The sequence below is a fragment of the Cupressus sempervirens genome, chromosome 5 (genome assembly GCF_028749045.1).
Source record: "Cupressus sempervirens isolate cs-2001-9-10 chromosome 5, ASM2874904v1, whole genome shotgun sequence".
In the NCBI taxonomy this organism is placed as follows: Eukaryota; Viridiplantae; Streptophyta; class Pinopsida; order Cupressales; family Cupressaceae; genus Cupressus; species Cupressus sempervirens.
In genome coordinates this window covers 909,466,096-909,483,220 of record NC_143122.1, presented here as the reverse complement: position 1 = coordinate 909,483,220, position 17,125 = coordinate 909,466,096, and the positions used below count along the sequence as shown (strand labels likewise).

Below are 17,125 nucleotides of genomic sequence, written 5' to 3'. Positions count from 1 at the left end.
CATATATATATATGTTTGTGTGTGTGTATATATATATGTATGTATGTATATATATGTGTATGTATGTATATATATGTATGTACACACACACACACACACACACACACACACACACACACACACACACACATAGACCACACACACACACACACACACATATAGACTAAACAAGTAATGGTAGGGAGTGGTACATCATGTAGATCCCAACTTGCTATTACTCCCTCCCTCAACCACGTTAGATACGTTAATCATAAAGCAAAACATAAATGTACACCATACACATGCAAGTATGGGTTAAATAATTAGAATCTATATAAATCATCATCACAAACCTATCTGCCATCACTATACATAAGCATTCAAGATAACATCATCAATTGAATAATTGTGAACCACAATAACACATAAAATATCTCGAGTATGAAGTAGCTCATCAAATATATGAATCTAACATGAGAAAAGTATCAACCAATAAGATAATTGAGTACCACTAAATTGAATCACATAAGCGTGAAACTAGCCTAAAAGAGTTTGGCAATATAACTGAAAGTAAACTCAAGGTAGGCACTACATGTGTGGTTAGTATAACAGGTCTGTAGAGAAATAAGAGTTAATATTTACTAGTTACCTATTAAAATAAAATGTATGGTATTCATTTGAAGAATAAGTAAAGGGAATTGAAGGGAATATGATAGTCAAATGAGAGGTAATAGACGTATATGGGTTACAATAGGAGATGCTAAGATGTAACAAGATGAAGTCCAAGAAAGCATTGAATGTATAAGGTTTTTAATGTTTTAAAGATTGGATCCTATATGTTTTAGGAATCTTAGAGGCAATTGGGTTAAATGATGTGTTGTACTTATTGGTTGTCATCTGATTATGCCTCTAATAAGTTGATTATGATGAATTGAAGATTGAAACTCTATGGTTGATTTGGGGTTTCAATGATGCTCTACATCAAATTCATGCTCAAATAGATGTGGAAATAAAATTATTTATTCTTTCAATATAGTTAGCTTTAAATTTTATATTTATTTCATTGTGCTTTATTTTGGAATCCATTCATTATGGTGCCATAACTATTACTAAATTGTAGATATGCATATAACTTAGGCGCCTAAATAAACCGATTAGTCATAAGAATGATTTTTGTGGTGTTTACAAATAGATTTAGAATTTGTTTTGAATTACAAGGGTTACATTTTGGTCAAACCCTTAATATAATAACTTTACAAATATAGGGGATGCATTTAAGATAGTAAGCAAGAATAAAATAGGCATTAGGTGATGTGTGTTGATACATTCTTCCCACAATGTTGTTATAATGTTCTCATAACACTCTATGAAAACTCCTTTAGTATATACTCTAACATGTTTTACGAATACCAAGTACATAAATCAACGTAAGATGCACTAGGCTGGCTCATAATATCTACTTGGTAGGAGCCAATGCAATTAAATTTTAATTTATAAAGTTTAGGGTTCTTATCTACGATAGTGCAAGTGACTTAAGGTTGCACCCACAAATTTAGTCCAAAGGAATCAATGAACAATATTAACAAATAAAAAATATTTTTTTATAAGAGTGATACAAGATTAAAGATTTAATGTCTTAAACCAAGTTCATATAAAAATATATTAGTATGTATATCAAATATTTGAAATGTTCTAATCAAAATGAAACACAATCTTATAAAAACACGAATAAACCATTTTTACTATTACAATTCAAAAGACATTAATGTAAGATAAAGACTATTGAACCCTAACTCCATTTTTAGTCAAATTAATATCTTGATTATTATTATTATTATATTTTATGAAAACTAACAAATATTTTATATTAGTGTTTGGACAAATTCCTTTAATTCGATGTTACGACTATATTAAAATGTCTTTAATCTTATTTTTTAAATATTCATATTTTTCATATCTAAATGAACTAATAGCTTATAGATGTCTAAGTCTAAATCATTTGGTTTTGGTTTTGTAAATTTTGAGATTAAGCACTAGCCTACATTTGGTAGAATAGATAACCCTCAATTCTTGACTCTTAATCAAAGAAGTACCTAAGATTTACTCATAATTTATTTTCTCAAATTTTAAAAAAAATCTCCTAATCTATTAAAGAAAATACATTCAATTCCTTATTATTATTATAATATAAAAAAATGTCTCTAGTGAGGCACTCATTAAAGAATAGTGAACAACCCACCATTCTCCTAAGTTGCTCCAAATTGCATTGAAAAACATGTAAGCAATGTGAGTGGGGACTACCATACAATCAAAGTCATTCCCTATCAATTTCAGCGAGGACAAGGATTCCCTTGCCCCTCTTTTCTATGCTCCCTTCCAAACATTATAAGGAGATTCAAAATTCACTTTAGAGCGACATTCAGCACACTTGGATAGCAGCCCACACTTTTAGACATTTGTTTTTTAGTTTTACAAAAACAAGGAAGGAATGTGCAAATTCCAATTAACTAATAAAAAATAAAGAAACTAATTTTCTTTTCAAAGCCCGATATTTGCGTATGCCGTACGCATGTCTCAAGCTGAGTTAATACGCAAGAATGAATACATACAGATACGGTTTCGTAGATGGACATGTACAGTTTTTTTTCAGTGTGTTTTTTAAGGCTCTCGATTTGCAGAAGACAAACTGAATGGATTTCATGCTTTTCAGGGCCTGATAATTCATGAGATTTCGAGCTGCCTTGGGGTTTGAAGATCAATTGGGTGTGTAATCACCTGAAATAAGGTGTGAATTGGGGAAGGAAAAAATCTGAAAAGCGTGTTGAAAGGCATAGTCAATGGTTGGTCAAGTCAGCCAAAAAGGCTTTAATGCTCAGAAAGGTCAAAAAAACACTTAAAAAGATCGCGCAGGGTAACTTGCAGGGGGGATTTATAGGGGAAAATATTTTGAGAAGTTAAAAATCGGGTGATAATTTGTGTTCTTGAGCATTGAAAGCTGGTGAAAGAGCTGAATTTCGAGATGTCTGTTGGGATGAATTTGACGTGCCGTGTGCTAATTTGTAAGTGAAAGTTTTTGTGGGTGGTTTAGCTTTAAGAAAATTTTGGCAACCAAAAAGGAAATATGATTGCCCAATTAAGGCAAGCGATCCATAGTTGAGAATATCAGACATGGGCGTGTGAGAAACTCGGCTTAAGTTGGGATTCTTTAGGGAGAATCGGGCTTTGAGACTCTGGATTTTGGCTAAATTGGTGGAAAAAACTGGGGGATAGGAGGCTTTAAATTTGAAAAGAATAAGTTTGTTAGAAGAGAAGAATTTGGTGGCGACTATACAGTAAGTCGGCTAAATTTAGCTCTTTGGTGGAAGAGACCATGGAGCCGATATGATAGAGGTTTTTGCCAATTTGACTGCGTGGAACAAGCGGGATAAAAGGTATTTGTGTTAATTGGGTAGTCTTGTAAGAAATAATTCCCTAGCATTTGATAAGGGAAGGCTCGGGTTTTGTGGTATGAAGGAGATTTTGGAGTTTTGCAGGGATGGACAATATTGTGAAAATGGGCAGAGATAATATAGAGGAAATGTACAAAACCCTAGCAGGATGGTCCAGAGCGCTACCAGAGAGAGAATATTTTGGAGCAAGTTTAACGCGGATTGCAGAAATCAAAGGCTTCGGATCCTTCAATTGAGAAATTGCGTGCTTAATGAACACTGGATCAGCCCGAGGAGATTTTTGGAAGACACTTTTGTAATTGTTTTTTCTAATCAAGAAGCTTTTCTGGGGTTTTCTTAGGCAATAATGCGAGCGGGACTGAGTACAGTGCAGCAGACATTAACCCCAGAGGCGGCAAGTATATTGAATCATGCAATAGCTGAAGCTTGCCGCCGAGGACATGGGCAGACCACTCCTCTTCATGTTGCCGCAGCGCTTCTGGCAGCGCCTACTAGTCATCTCCGTCAAGCATGCATTCGATCTCATCCTAATTCAACTCATCCCCTTCAATGCCGGGCACTGGAACTTTGTTTTAGTGTGGCTCTGGACCGATTGCCGGCAGCACAAGGCCTTGTGCCTGGTAGCGAGCCCCCAATTTCGAATGCTCTCATGGCCGCCCTCAAGCGAGCCCAGGCACATCAGAGGAGAGGATGTCCCGAGCAGCAGCAGCAGCCTCTCTTGGCAGTTAAGGTAGAATTGGAACAACTTGTTGTATCAATACTTGATGATCCCAGTGTCAGCAGGGTGATGAAGGAGGCTAGTTTTGCCAGCCCTGCTGTAAAGGCAACTATTGAACAATCCATCAATATAGCAAGTTCTCATTCATCGATCTCCCTTTCATCGGGCGCCATGGATCGCGTGGGCTTCAGATTGGGCAGCGCACCTTCAATTTTGGGAAACTTGGGCAGAAATCAGCATTTTGAGGCAATCAGTAGAAACTTCGATGAAGTAAGCTCTCGCCCAATTCCACAAAGAAATCCCTACATTAGCCACCGGTTACAGACAACAATAGGTTCCGCTGATTTTTCTAGCAGTAGAAACGAGGAGATTAGGAAAGTAATGGAGATATTAGTAAGAGTCAAGAAGAGGAATCCAATTCTAGTAGGGGAGATGGAACCTGAAGCTGTAATGAGAGAACTTGCGCGGAGAATAGAAAAGGGCGAGACTCCTGAGCAGCTTCGAGGCGTGCAGATCCTTGAAACGGAGATATCATCATTCTGTTCTGGAAATAAGGATAAAGACCAGATTGATATGAAGCTCAAGGAATTGGACCGAGTAGTAGATAGCCATTTGAATGGTGGTGTGATTCTTAACGTGGGTGATTTAAGGTGGCTTGTACAACAGCCAAAGGCTGGAGGGACATCAATAGGGGTGGGGGTCTCGTCTTCAGTGCAGCAAGTTGTGTCTAAATTGGGGCAGTTGTTAGCTCGGAATAAAGCGTCTGGTCGAATATGGCTCATTGGAATTGCAACGTGTGAAACATATCTTCGATGTCAAGTACATCATCCCTCAATGGAGAGTGACTGGGAGATTCAACCTGTCCCTATGGCTCCTAGGCCTTCTTCAGGATTGTTTCCGAGGTGATCTCCTGTTCCTTTGTTCTTTAGCTCGTGGCATGTGTTAGCATGAGATATATGTTTGCCTACAAAGCATAGTACATAGCTGTGTTTTGAGATAAACCAGATGCATCATTTCTCTTGGATTTTGGGGTCATCATCATCACTCGTTTGATTTTTACTTAATACTCCGTTTTCTGATTCCAAAGAGCCGAAACCCTATGGCGACCCTTTCCCATTCATGTCCTTTGTATATATTTATGAGGTATGTTTCTGAGTCATCTTGTCTGTGAACGTCTGAAATTGACCAGAGGATTAGTTTGTGGCACAGTTCCTGTGCGAATATTTGTTTTATTGGCCGAGGTCTTAGGCGATGACGGGATTTGTAAGTATTTGCTGGTTGCTTAAAAAAAATTCTTCTGGCCAGACATTTTGATATTTATGCTCAGCAATCTAATTGATCTATTTGATATCAGTTGTATGTTCAGTTTATGAATCTGGATTGTTAGCTCGTAACCTCGTTCTATTTGTTAAGGGATTTAAGGTCTAGCCAACATGTTACCTTAATATGAGAGTGTATGTTCTTTAAAACTGTCCAGTGGTTTGAGTTTTCCCCTTAGGCTTTTCATAGGGGCTTAAAGCTTACAGGGAAAAGATGCACGAAATGTGCACAAATTGTGAATCGATATGCATATCTGATCCATTAGGGATAAAGATGTGACTAGGTTTATTTCTTTTCTTTCACCATTCCTGTAAGTAGGTGATTTAGAAATATAATTCTTTATATTTTAGTGATGCTCTTGACAGACTAACTTCTATTTAATCAACGGCCACCCATACTGCACTGTTTGAGAGAACTGTCCAGTGATCTGCATCTCTGATGAGTTTTAAGGGTGCCCGTTATCCTCCCCCTCCAGATTCTTTTTAATAACTTGATACATAAAAATAGATTGGTAGGTGTCTAGTATCTTTTTAAAATAATTAATTTGAAAATATATCATGCAGGCTATTATTGTCAGCAGAGTTATTATTGTTGTTGGAATCCTAATAATATAAAATATCCAACGTTCACATACTTACTGATTTATACTAATTAGGAGTCAAACTGCTAACTTGTGCATAACCTATCTCGCTTGTTTTTCCTGTCTAATTCACAATTGTCTGAAGAAGATTCAAACATATCGTTTTAGTGGCCTTGTGGTTGTTGCAAAATTTTTGATCTGCTTGTGATAATTCTCTCCATATTGAATGGACAAGAAAAACTTTTGATCTTCCTGTGATGATTCAAAAATATCATTGTAGTTGCTTTTTGATTGTTGCAAAACTTTTCATCTGCTTTTGATAATTCCCTGCATAACGACTGGATAGGCAAATGAAAAAGCAGTCTGCATTCATTCATTTTCTTTTAAGAGTTGCATTTTTCATCTCTAATGAATTATTCAATCACTGTACAGATATGTTGTTAGCAATTCAATGGATTCATTTATTCCCCTTAAGTCATTTCCAGCAATGATATCCCCAGCAAAGAAGTCTGGAGAAAGTAATGACATGAAGCAAAAAATTCATTGCTGCTCCCAGTGTATGGCTAACTATGAACAAGAACTCTGCAAAATGGAGGAGGAGAAGAAGGCTAGTGTGGAGGAGGAGAAGAAGGCTAGTGTGCTTTCTGCATCTCCACAGTCCATATCAGAAGATCAGACATCACATGCGCTGCCTTCTTGGCTTCAAATTGCAAAAAAACCTACCAGTGTCAAAGGACCAGATATGTTGCAGGTGAGTTTTTCAAATGACATGGTACTATTTCATGTTTGTATGCACAACAGGGTAAAAATGACACGCATCCTGGTTCCATAATTACACTGTGACCTTCTAAGAAGAAACTTTTGATATGATTTATTGTTATCACTTCAAGGTGAAATTGATGTTCCCTTATTTGCACTGCAGGCAACAGATCAGGAGCTATTGTGGAATAAAAAACTGGATGAAATACAAAAGAAATGGAGTGATACATGTCGCTCTTTACATCCTCATTTTCATATACTGCGACCAGTTATATCAGTTGGGCAACAGGAATCATTTAGGACAGCCGCTCAAGCAATGGATGCAAATGAAAAAAGACAAATTGATTGTACTGTTGAAAAATCACGTATTCAAGATCCAAGTAGAGGCAACAGGATGTTTTCTATGCCACTCGACTCTTTATGGTATCCACCTTCTCAGTCGAAGTGTGTCGTGCCAATTTTGACACAAACTAATGGGACAGTAATTGAGGGCGTTTCTAGAGCTCCTTTCACGAAAGATCATTCCAAAATCCTCCAGGTTGGTCTTGGAGGTTCCTCATGTGACCCCTCAATTAGCTTGCAACGATCCTGTCTTTCATCTACACCTCAGCCTGCCTCGGTTATGACAGATCTTGCACTAGGAAGGTCTAGTTCACTTTTATCACCTACTTGCAACATAAGCACCATAGGTGAAAGGAACTCTTCGGAACTATCCCACAAAGAACGTCTAAACGACTTGCCAGGTTGTCTACCATCTAACTTTAATTTACCTTGGAAACTTTCTACCAAAGTGTCAACTCCATCAACTGATGCACGTCCACCTGGAGCAACAAGGTCTTTGTTTGATCAGAAAAGTAGTAAAGATTTTGGGTTAAATCAACAGGTAGATGCAGATGCATTCAAGAGAGTTTACAAGGGTCTTGATGAAAAGGTTGGGTGGCAGAATGAGGCCGTTGTTTCTGTGACAAATGCAGTTATGCAATGCAGATCAGGAAACAAGCGTCGTGGTATGGGTCTTAAAGGAGATATATGGTTGCTTTTCATGGGACCTGATCAAGTGGGAAAACGGAAGATGGCTGCAGCTCTCTCTGAGCTTATATTTGGGAGTGAAAAAAATGTTTTTTGCATGAAATTAAGCTCACATGATGCCGTGATGTCTTCAAGTTGGAATCAAGGCCCACATGAGCATGATGGATATGCTGTAAACTTTCGGGGAAAGACAGCTCTAGATATGATTGCTGAAGCAGTTAGGCGGAATCCATTCTCTGTTGTTCTTTTGGAAGATGTAGATCAAGCTGATTCTTTGATTCATTGCAGCTTGATTCAGGCAATGGAGAAAGGTAGGTTGTCGGATTCACATGGAAGAGAAGTTAGTGTTGGTAATGTAATTTTCATCATGACAAGTTCAAGGACAGAGAAAGACCAGGAGTCAGCAAAGCAAGATGTACGTTTCTCTGAAGAAAAACTAGCAACAGCTTCTGGATGGCCAATGCAGCTTTTGGTTGACAGTGCTCGTTTTGAAGTTCTAATCAGCAAATGTAAGAGAGTTTATGTTACTAATTCCTCTCAAGAGTCAAAAAATAAGAATAATGAACGCTTGCCTTTAGGCTTGAGTTTGAGAGGCAAACGGAAAGCTGACTGGATGAAAACTGAACCAGCTCAAAATGACTGTAGAGAGAATCTCAAGAAGACAAGCAAAGAACCTTTGGTATGCTTGGACTTGAACCTCTCTGTAGAGGAGAATGATGAAGCAGACTTTTCTGTTAGTCAAGGGCCTACTGAAGCATGCCAAGGATCTAGTGACCTGACAGTAGAGCAGGGACTTAAGTCTACCAGCGAACATTTCAAGGAGTTTTCTGATTTAGTGGATGAGAGAGTAGTTTTTAAGCCTTATGATTTTGAAAGTCTTGCAGATAAAATTGTTGAGACTATTAGTTCAAAGTTCTTCAGTATAATTGGAGCTGAAGGGTTAATGGAGATTGATGCAAAAGCTCTGGAGCAGATCCTTGCTTCTGTTTGGTTCAATTCTGATGGAATGAACATGTTTGAGAATTGGATTGAACAGGTGCTAGAATGCAGTTTGATGGAAGTACGCACATCATGCACCATTTCAGCTGATACAGTTATAAAACTATTCATTGAGAAGGATTGTTTTTCTGGAGAAAAACCACCTGCAGCTTGTCTCCCTAGAAAAATCTCAGTAAACAGACGAACTAAAACTTGCCAAAATGCAGGTGCTATTTAAATCATGCTGCCATTCTCAATGAAAAGTTTGCTTATATCAAGAATGCTTTGAAAAACCTGATAAAATTGGGGGCTCTCTCATATTTATTCATTTTTTTATATAATGGCGGCATAACATTTCTGTTTAAATTCGAGGCAAAGCTAGGCAACTACATTGTACGTTAGGTTATTTCAGGTTAAAATCTAACTAGATCTGTAAAACATTACTTAGAGTGTATAATAGTTTCAATTCTGCATTCCTTTTACCCTTATTACTGAATCCAGAGCCTTTGTGGGTTCATTTGGCGCTCTTTCCTTTCTATATCCAAGAGAAGTTCGCCATTTATTAATAGCAATATATTGTTGTGATTTCCTGCTCTCTTCTATTTCGCATATTGTTTAAGGTGAGCTATATAAGAAGGGCATGTTGATATTTAAGTTTTTGTTTGGATTGGGTTTTGTCTTTTTCACTTAAGTTGATTCCGTGGCTTAATTCAGTTTTGTATATTTTTCTGTTGCCTTGTTGCAAGTCAAAGGAATTTGATTTAGTTCTTGTGCAGCATACGACCACTAGAATTATCCAAGCCAGTTCCTCAAAAATGTGAATAATTTGATATTTCAATTGACATTTGAAATAGTTGCTAGAAGGCCCAAAACAGACTTTACATAAGAGAAAATAACATATCTTGGCTTTTAATTATAGTGTATGCAGCACTGAAGACATCCTTTAGGCTGTTGAAGATAGCATATGCACACATCTAGTTCGTTTGGCAGCTCACTGCTGTTGGACTTTGTCTTTTTCTTAATCTCAACATGACACTTGATTCATATATCCAATTACTCAATTTAGTTGACAGGAGAATTCTTCACCAGGCTTAGTTTGTTCCTTTGTGCTCCTGTCAATTTCATCAACTATGGTTTTGTCATGGGTTGAAAATTGAAGTTCATGATGAATGTGAACACAAACCTGATTGTCAAGACAAATTAGGTTATAATATTCAAGATTAGAGCTATTCCAATAAAATTGTAACATTCGAGAAAGGATGAATGACCAAGAGCTGATCTCCAAATGTTTTTGGTTTCAGAAAAAAATTAAGCTAACTTATCAAGTGTAGCTATCAGATGGTGAATTCAGGGTTTCGTTCCTGGTTTTTTTCTTCACTTTTTAAATGTACAAAATCAAAAGCAGGGGCCGGTAGCATTCATGGACTGAGATGCAGGACATCTAACTTTAGAACAAGGTGTAATGCCATTTCTCCTTATCACATCTCACAAGAGAATTTTCATACCCTAAACTGAAGGTTTACAAGCAGAACCACAATTACTTTAATGGAGCAAGTGTACCGAAAGTTGCAGAATTTCTAATTTGGAGCATGCAGTTGAATGTTATGGTTTATTTAAAAACTTATTGTCAATTAGGAATGACCATAATTTTTTTGAATGATGAGATGCTTTGTATTATCAATTTATTAGAGAGTTGACAGCTTAATATATGGTCGAGAACAATCCTGCTCTCTCTGTTTCTAATCTCTCTCTCACTCTCAGACCATGTTATATTATAAGATAGAGCAGAGTTCAATACTTATCACAAGGCCGAGGATATTATATGGTCTATGAATTCTGCCCATGCTACAAAAATGTGCATAGAGAAGAGAATGTGAAATATGACCATCTTTCAATGAAGCCAAACCTAAGATTAACAGAAACATAGAATTCGAAGTAATGAATTTATGTTACCGAGTTTTAAGAACCCAGTTCTCTACTCGAACTGAAACAGTTTTGATACTGACCCACATTCTGGTTCATCCTAAAAACATCTCTGTTTCTTTACATAACTGCAGTATTTTCCCACATTCCTGGACAAACACGGAGCAGGGGTTTGCTGAAAGCAAATGAACGAATAATTTTAGTAACGTCTGTGATGCCAAAGCAGCCTATGGGACCAACTAGAAAAACCAGCACACCCCCGAGACCAAGGGTGCAAGAACATTAGACCTTTTGAAGCTGCTTCGTTAAGACTGCTCTTCGACAATGAATGTTGATCACTAAATTTGCTGTTCTCTCTAGCTGTTATTTTAAAAAAGCACAACTAAATTTGATCTCTAAATGATTGAATGAAAAAGCACAACCTTGCCAAAATAATCATACTTTATAAACCTATTAGTACTTGATGACAGTACATTCGACATTTACAATATGATTTTTAAAGTTATTTTTATATTTTTCCTACAGGTTTTTCCATGATCTTCTCACCCTAGGATCCCAACATCAGGACTTTTCCTGTAAATGAAGTTTAGAACTGGACAACACAAAGAAGAGCATTGGAAAATGGATGTTAAATAGATAAAAGGAAGCTTACCAAACTGAAACATATAAAAAATCAAAAAGGACACACATCAGAATTTGCGGTCGTACATAAGAATGAAATATCATGCTGAAAGGTGCTGGAAATTTAAGAGTACCCATTGTCCTAGTTCCCCACTAATATGAATTCTTTAAAATGGAAGAACCAATGCTGCCTTCGAATTAGATCCTGTCAAGCTACCAACTGAAGCTGAAGCTCAATCAATCTCTCTTTCTGGCATACAAAGAGTTCCTATTCAGTTTTGAAGTTAAAACAATGTGAAATTATATGGAGCCCTTAAAAGATAAAAATCCGAAGTAATTTTCTTTTGAAGCTGAATCTCAATCAATCTCTTTTTCTGGCATACAAAGAGTTCCTATTCAGTTTTGAAGTTAGAACAGCCGTTAAAAGATAAAATTCTGAAGAGTTTATAAAGTAATTGTTTTTTTCAGTAATGTTTCGAATTCTATTCGTGATCTATTATTAGAATGAGCAAGAAGAAAAGATAAAATAGGACGCATTTCTATTATACACATTAATGGATTGGATGACATTTTGTTAAACATGTTTTTGACAGCCATTGCTTTGCCGATTTAAAGAATTTGATTCTAAAATTACGCAGTTGAATCTTCCCACCAATTTCATCACAAAAAAGAATTAATGAATTATGCGGATTAATCACAAATTTTCAATAGATCAATAGACTCTTCAAATCAATAAAATCAATAGATAGACAAGCAGGGCTCAGGGGCGATAAAATATAAGATAAAACAATAATTTGAATTAATAAAAATATATATATAAAAAGATTGAAAATATAAATTAACCATAAAAAATACCATGTTACAAAGTATTGTACCAAATAATTTAAAATTAGACTGATGACTTTTTTTTTAAAACAAATGATGACATCTTAAAAGAATATTGTACTAAATTGATTTAAAAGGGTTGAATTAAGTTAATGAATAAACAGGATAAATTGACACTTAAGGGACCACTTAAATAAGTTCTCGAACTTCTTCGATTTTACAAAGGTTAGTGTTTTATTTTAAAATGTTAATCATGCAAGCACAGGTTGCAATGAGAAAAGGGTTTGTGATTATAATAAATGATTTTAATATAAACAAAATGAAATTTATATCAATAAAATGTATTTATGTGGTTATACGTATTTTATGAAGTTAGTACTAACATACGTGGATGGTTAGATTTATAGTCAACTAATCTATATTTAAGTTGGGTTGTATTAGTTAGAAGATTTTTGAAAAATTAAATATATTATCTATATGGGTTTATATTAGTAGATTTTTGTTTTTATATGGTAGATTATAAAATTGAATTTTTGGATCATTCAATTTCAGTAAATGATATATTCAGAAAAAATATCAATATCATATTTATCAATTGAATCATTGACTTATATTTAATGAATAGTCTATTTTTTGGTTACATTTATTATATATTTATAGATAAGTAGGAGATAAAAAGCACTTTTTCTAATTATGAATTATTCATGTCAATAAGTAGTACATCTATAAGTTTTATAATAAACATAAAATATCTTTTATAATAGTGAATAGTCGATTGATTAAGCTCACAAAATTCTAATATAGACATAATTTTAAGTCGACATTTACCAAACTAATAATTATTGAGCAAACATAAATCTTAAAATATAAAAAGTACATTACAAAAATTAGAGTGAATTTTTTTTAGCATTTAACAAATTGAAGTGGAGAGAAACTCCTTTGTTGTTGTTGAGGAGATAGGTGAAGCTCACAAAAAAAAAAGGTCAATTCGATGCATGCCCTCCAAAATAAATTAGAGAGAGGCCCCAAATGAGAGGGATGAAATTAAATCTATTTATGTAGGTAGACAATAGTAGTAACATATTTTGTAAAATTTACAACAAATAATTTGCTTGCATTGCATGTTATTCATGATATCAAGTTTTTGTAATCCATCAATGTTATTCTCTCTTGCTTTTGAATTCAATTGTGATGGACTTTTCTCATCAATGTTCTTGATCACATTCCATGATTCGTCATCAAGATAAAACAACACTAAGGAAAACAATCATTACCTTGGATCACACTACCACCAACATGAAGATCCTTAATGAGGAGCTATCTAAACTAGAGTGATAAAAAAAAAAAAAGTTAACGCTTGTAACATATTGCTAGAGGGTAATCACAAATTGACTTGGATTGCACTAGCATCGTCATGAAGATCCTTGAAGAATTGTTTAGGACTAGATTGATTAAACATCAATGTTTGTGATTCTAGTAGCAATATTGGTTCTCTCAAGGGTGTTTTCCATCAAGAGAGGAAACTGATTTCCAATCTTCAAGTTTTGAGTTTTTCTCCCTCCAATCAATTAGTAATTGTGTTGCTAGTGGTTAGTTCTTGTTCCATGAATTATTTCCCATCAACTCTTAAGTACAAGAAAGTAATTCTTAATCTTCAAGGTTTGAGTCACCCTCAAGTTAACCAATGACTGTGGTGCTAATGGTTATGGTTGTATCTGTAGATTATTACATATTACTACTTTTGTCCTATTGGTGTTTCTATTCTTTTGTTGTTTGTCTATTCAATGATTACATGTGGTCTTGTTGAGGCCTATTTAAATGATATTAGATATTTGAATTAAATTATATGATACAAGAGCACGAGCCCTATGCATAAACCTCTTCAAAAAAGAGTCAAGGCAAGGACCGAGGGGTGTCCATTTTGTCAAATGGACTGAGGGATAGTTATTATGCTAATTTGGTTTGAGACACAATTTAGACACCATCCTTTTTAATGTCGTAGAATTGTAGCAACATAGGCTCATAAAGATCCATTCAACTTGACCACCAATGATCCATTTACAACTTCCTTTTTACCACTTTTTCACCCTTCCTCACATAACATCTCTTGTAGATTGCATCAATATTGTCCAAAAAATGAAACATTAACTTTAAACAAACAAGTCATATAAGAAAACAACTAAAAAAATCAAAGCCGATATCATTTGCTACCTCAATTGAAAATACAAAATTAACTACAACCACTATGATCCTTTTTACAAGATCTTTAATTTCCCCTAATCAATCAAAAACAAATTTAAAAAAAAAAAAAAAAAAAACCATTCCTCACTCTTTGTTTTGCAAGAGCGGGCAAAATAACAAAATTTGAGAGTAATTTTGTCTTTTTAGGTTTGGGCCTTTTGGGAAAGCTGTGTTTTTAGCAAAATAAAGTAAAATGGACAGCAACGGTGACTCAAAAAGTTTGTTAGTCAACAAACCCGAATTATGATTTCCAAATCCTGGTTATTTGGCAACTCGTGTCATATAATATTCGTCTTACAAATAACTTTTGGCATTTAACGCTCACTGTCAGGAATCTGTCATTTGACACACAACATCAACATATTCATCATCGCCGTCATAATTACCTCCCCTCAAAAGGTAAAACTGTCATTTTTAACTGACGAAAACCACAAGCAAGGAAATCAAAGAGGAATCAAGTACGATGTACACGTGGCAGTTTCTCAGCTTTTGAAGCGCATGGGAAAAGTTTTGTTCTTTAAAGTCGAGGAAAGCTACAATCCAAAGCACCAAAACCAAATATAACTTTTCGTATTTATGAATTATTGTTAACTGTACACGTGGCTTGCCTTTTTAGGGAACTAATCTAATGCTGTGAGGAGGAATATTGAAAATGGGAGGATAATGCTGTGGGGGTGGGGGCCCACGGGTCTGGATTAAAATAAAAATAATAATAGTGCACCTAGTTTAGACTCTATGACACATGGGAAGGCATTAACAAAGTTTGATAAAAATGGCCAGACATTATGAGTACATCCTTAGTCCTTCCCTTATTTCCTCAAACTCTATAGGGGTAGATTTCTTTGGTTTTAGTGTTTCATCATGGTGTGGGATCAACTTTTGACATGTCTTTTTGGGTGTTTCCTCTTCACTAGCTAGGGTTAGTATCATTGTAAAGGTGTGTTTCCTATGTATTAGAGAGAATAAAAGGTTATGGGCTCAAAAGTTGAGTGATTGTGACTCTTTTCTTTGGATCACCTCAGGTAAAGGACCATTTCTAGAGCGGTGTATTTTTGGTGGCATTTGGTTGGTTTAGATGAGGTAAAAAGGACAATGCTAGATATAATGAAAAGTGATAAGGTCAAAAGTTGAGCAATTATGAGTCTTTTTGATGGACTAGAGGAAATAGAGGACCATTCCTAGGAGTGTGTTTTGTGAACGCTTGGTTGGTTTACTGGAGATAAAGGGAAAATTGAAAGGTGACAAGATCAAAAGTTGAGTAATTGTTGTTGTTTTTGATGGACTAGAGGAAATTAATGACCATCCTCAAGAGTGTGTTGTTAAGGTTTGCTTGGTTTAGATGAGGTCATGATGCATGTGATCGACTAGAGAGGAGAAAAGGTGATAGGCTTAAAAGATGAGCAATTTTATCTTCTTTTGTTTGACTATAAGAAAAAAGGAACATATATAGGAGTGTGTTTTGTTAACATTTAGTTGATTTAGGAGAGATTTATTGCATGGGATCAACTAGAGAGAATATAAGGTGATAGGCTCAAAAGTTGAGCAATTTTGACTTTTCTATTTTGTTGTTGAACTAGAGTAGATAATGGACCATATACTTTTTTAACATTTGTCTAGTTTATAGGAGTTGAAAGTGCATGGGATCAACTAGAGAGACTAAGAGGTGACAAACTTAGTAGTAGACCAATTGTGGCTCTTCCTGTTGGATTGGAGGAGATAAAGGACCAGCTTTAGGAGCGTGTTTTGCTAGCATTTGGATAGCTTAGAGGAGATAAAAATGCATGGGGTCAATTAAAGAGAATAAAAGGTGATAGGTTCAAAAGTTGAGCAATTTTAACTTCTTTTTATTGGATTAGAAGGCATAAAGGATTGCCTCTCGAAGTGTGTTTTATTAACATTTGGCTAGCTTAGAAGATAAGACTTCATGGGATCAAGTAGAGAGAATAAAAGGTGTCTAGGTCAAAAGTTGTCCAATTCTGATTCTTTGTTTTGGATTAGAGGAGATAAATGAGCATACATAGGAGTGTGTCTTGTTGATGTTTGGGTGGCTTCTACAAGAGATAACATTGCATGGGATCAACTAGAGAGAATAAGGTGTCAAACTTAAAAGTTGAGAAATTTTGAGTTTTTTTGTGGGACTAGATGCGATGAAGGACCGTCTCTAAGAGCACATTTGTTAATATTTGGCCAGTTTAGAAGAGATAAAATTGTATGAGAATAATTATAAAGAAAAAGGTGAGAAGCTCAGAAGTTGAGCAATCTTTGTTCTTTTTGTTAGTGTAGAGGAGATAAAGGACCACCTCCTGAAGATTGTTTTGGTAACACTTATTTGTGATATTGCTACGAGGATTTAACTATATAGTTTTTGAGTCAAACTTGATGACCCATGTATCATGAGTAGTGATTCACACATGAATCCATCTCTCATGAACATAAATGATGAACACTTAACACTTATATGTTTTATGTATAAGATTAGATTAAGAGAATAAAATTTGACATGTTCAAAATAATTTTTTTATCTTTCTTTATTTGTTCTACTAGAGCCAATAAAAGAACATCTTCAAAAGTACTTTTAAAAATATTTGATTGGTTGGATAAAGATAATAATACATAAGATCAACTAAAAAATCATGATAATAAATAAATAATATATGACTGTAACTACCATTCATAAAGTTTTGAAATTGCATAACTCAAATG

At 35.1% G+C, this 17,125-nt stretch overlaps 1 protein-coding gene across 1 annotated transcript; it reads left to right on the top strand.

The window, feature by feature from the left end:
• Nucleotides 1–2,662: 2,662 nt before the first annotated feature.
• Nucleotides 2,663–9,178, top strand: LOC149558873 (Double Clp-N motif-containing P-loop nucleoside triphosphate hydrolases superfamily protein). The gene is made up of 3 exons (XM_089832888.1): nucleotides 2,663–5,048; nucleotides 6,479–6,797; nucleotides 6,969–9,178. Exons 1-3 carry the CDS (start codon nucleotides 3,775–3,777, stop codon nucleotides 9,048–9,050), a joined length of 3,675 nt encoding a protein of 1,224 aa, XP_089689014.1. The 5' UTR covers nucleotides 2,663–3,774; the 3' UTR covers nucleotides 9,051–9,178.
• The last annotated feature ends 7,947 nt before the right edge of the window (nucleotides 9,179–17,125 follow it).

Coding starts and splice junctions, on each gene's coding strand:
- LOC149558873 (XM_089832888.1), top strand. CDS start 3,775: ATGCGAGCGGGACTGAGTACAGTGCAGCAGACATTAACCCCAGAGGCG. Junction 5,049..6,478: donor TCTTCAGGATTGTTTCCGAG/GTGATCTCCTGT, acceptor ATCACTGTACAG/ATATGTTGTTAGCAATTCAA. Junction 6,798..6,968: donor AAGGACCAGATATGTTGCAG/GTGAGTTTTTCA, acceptor TTTGCACTGCAG/GCAACAGATCAGGAGCTATT.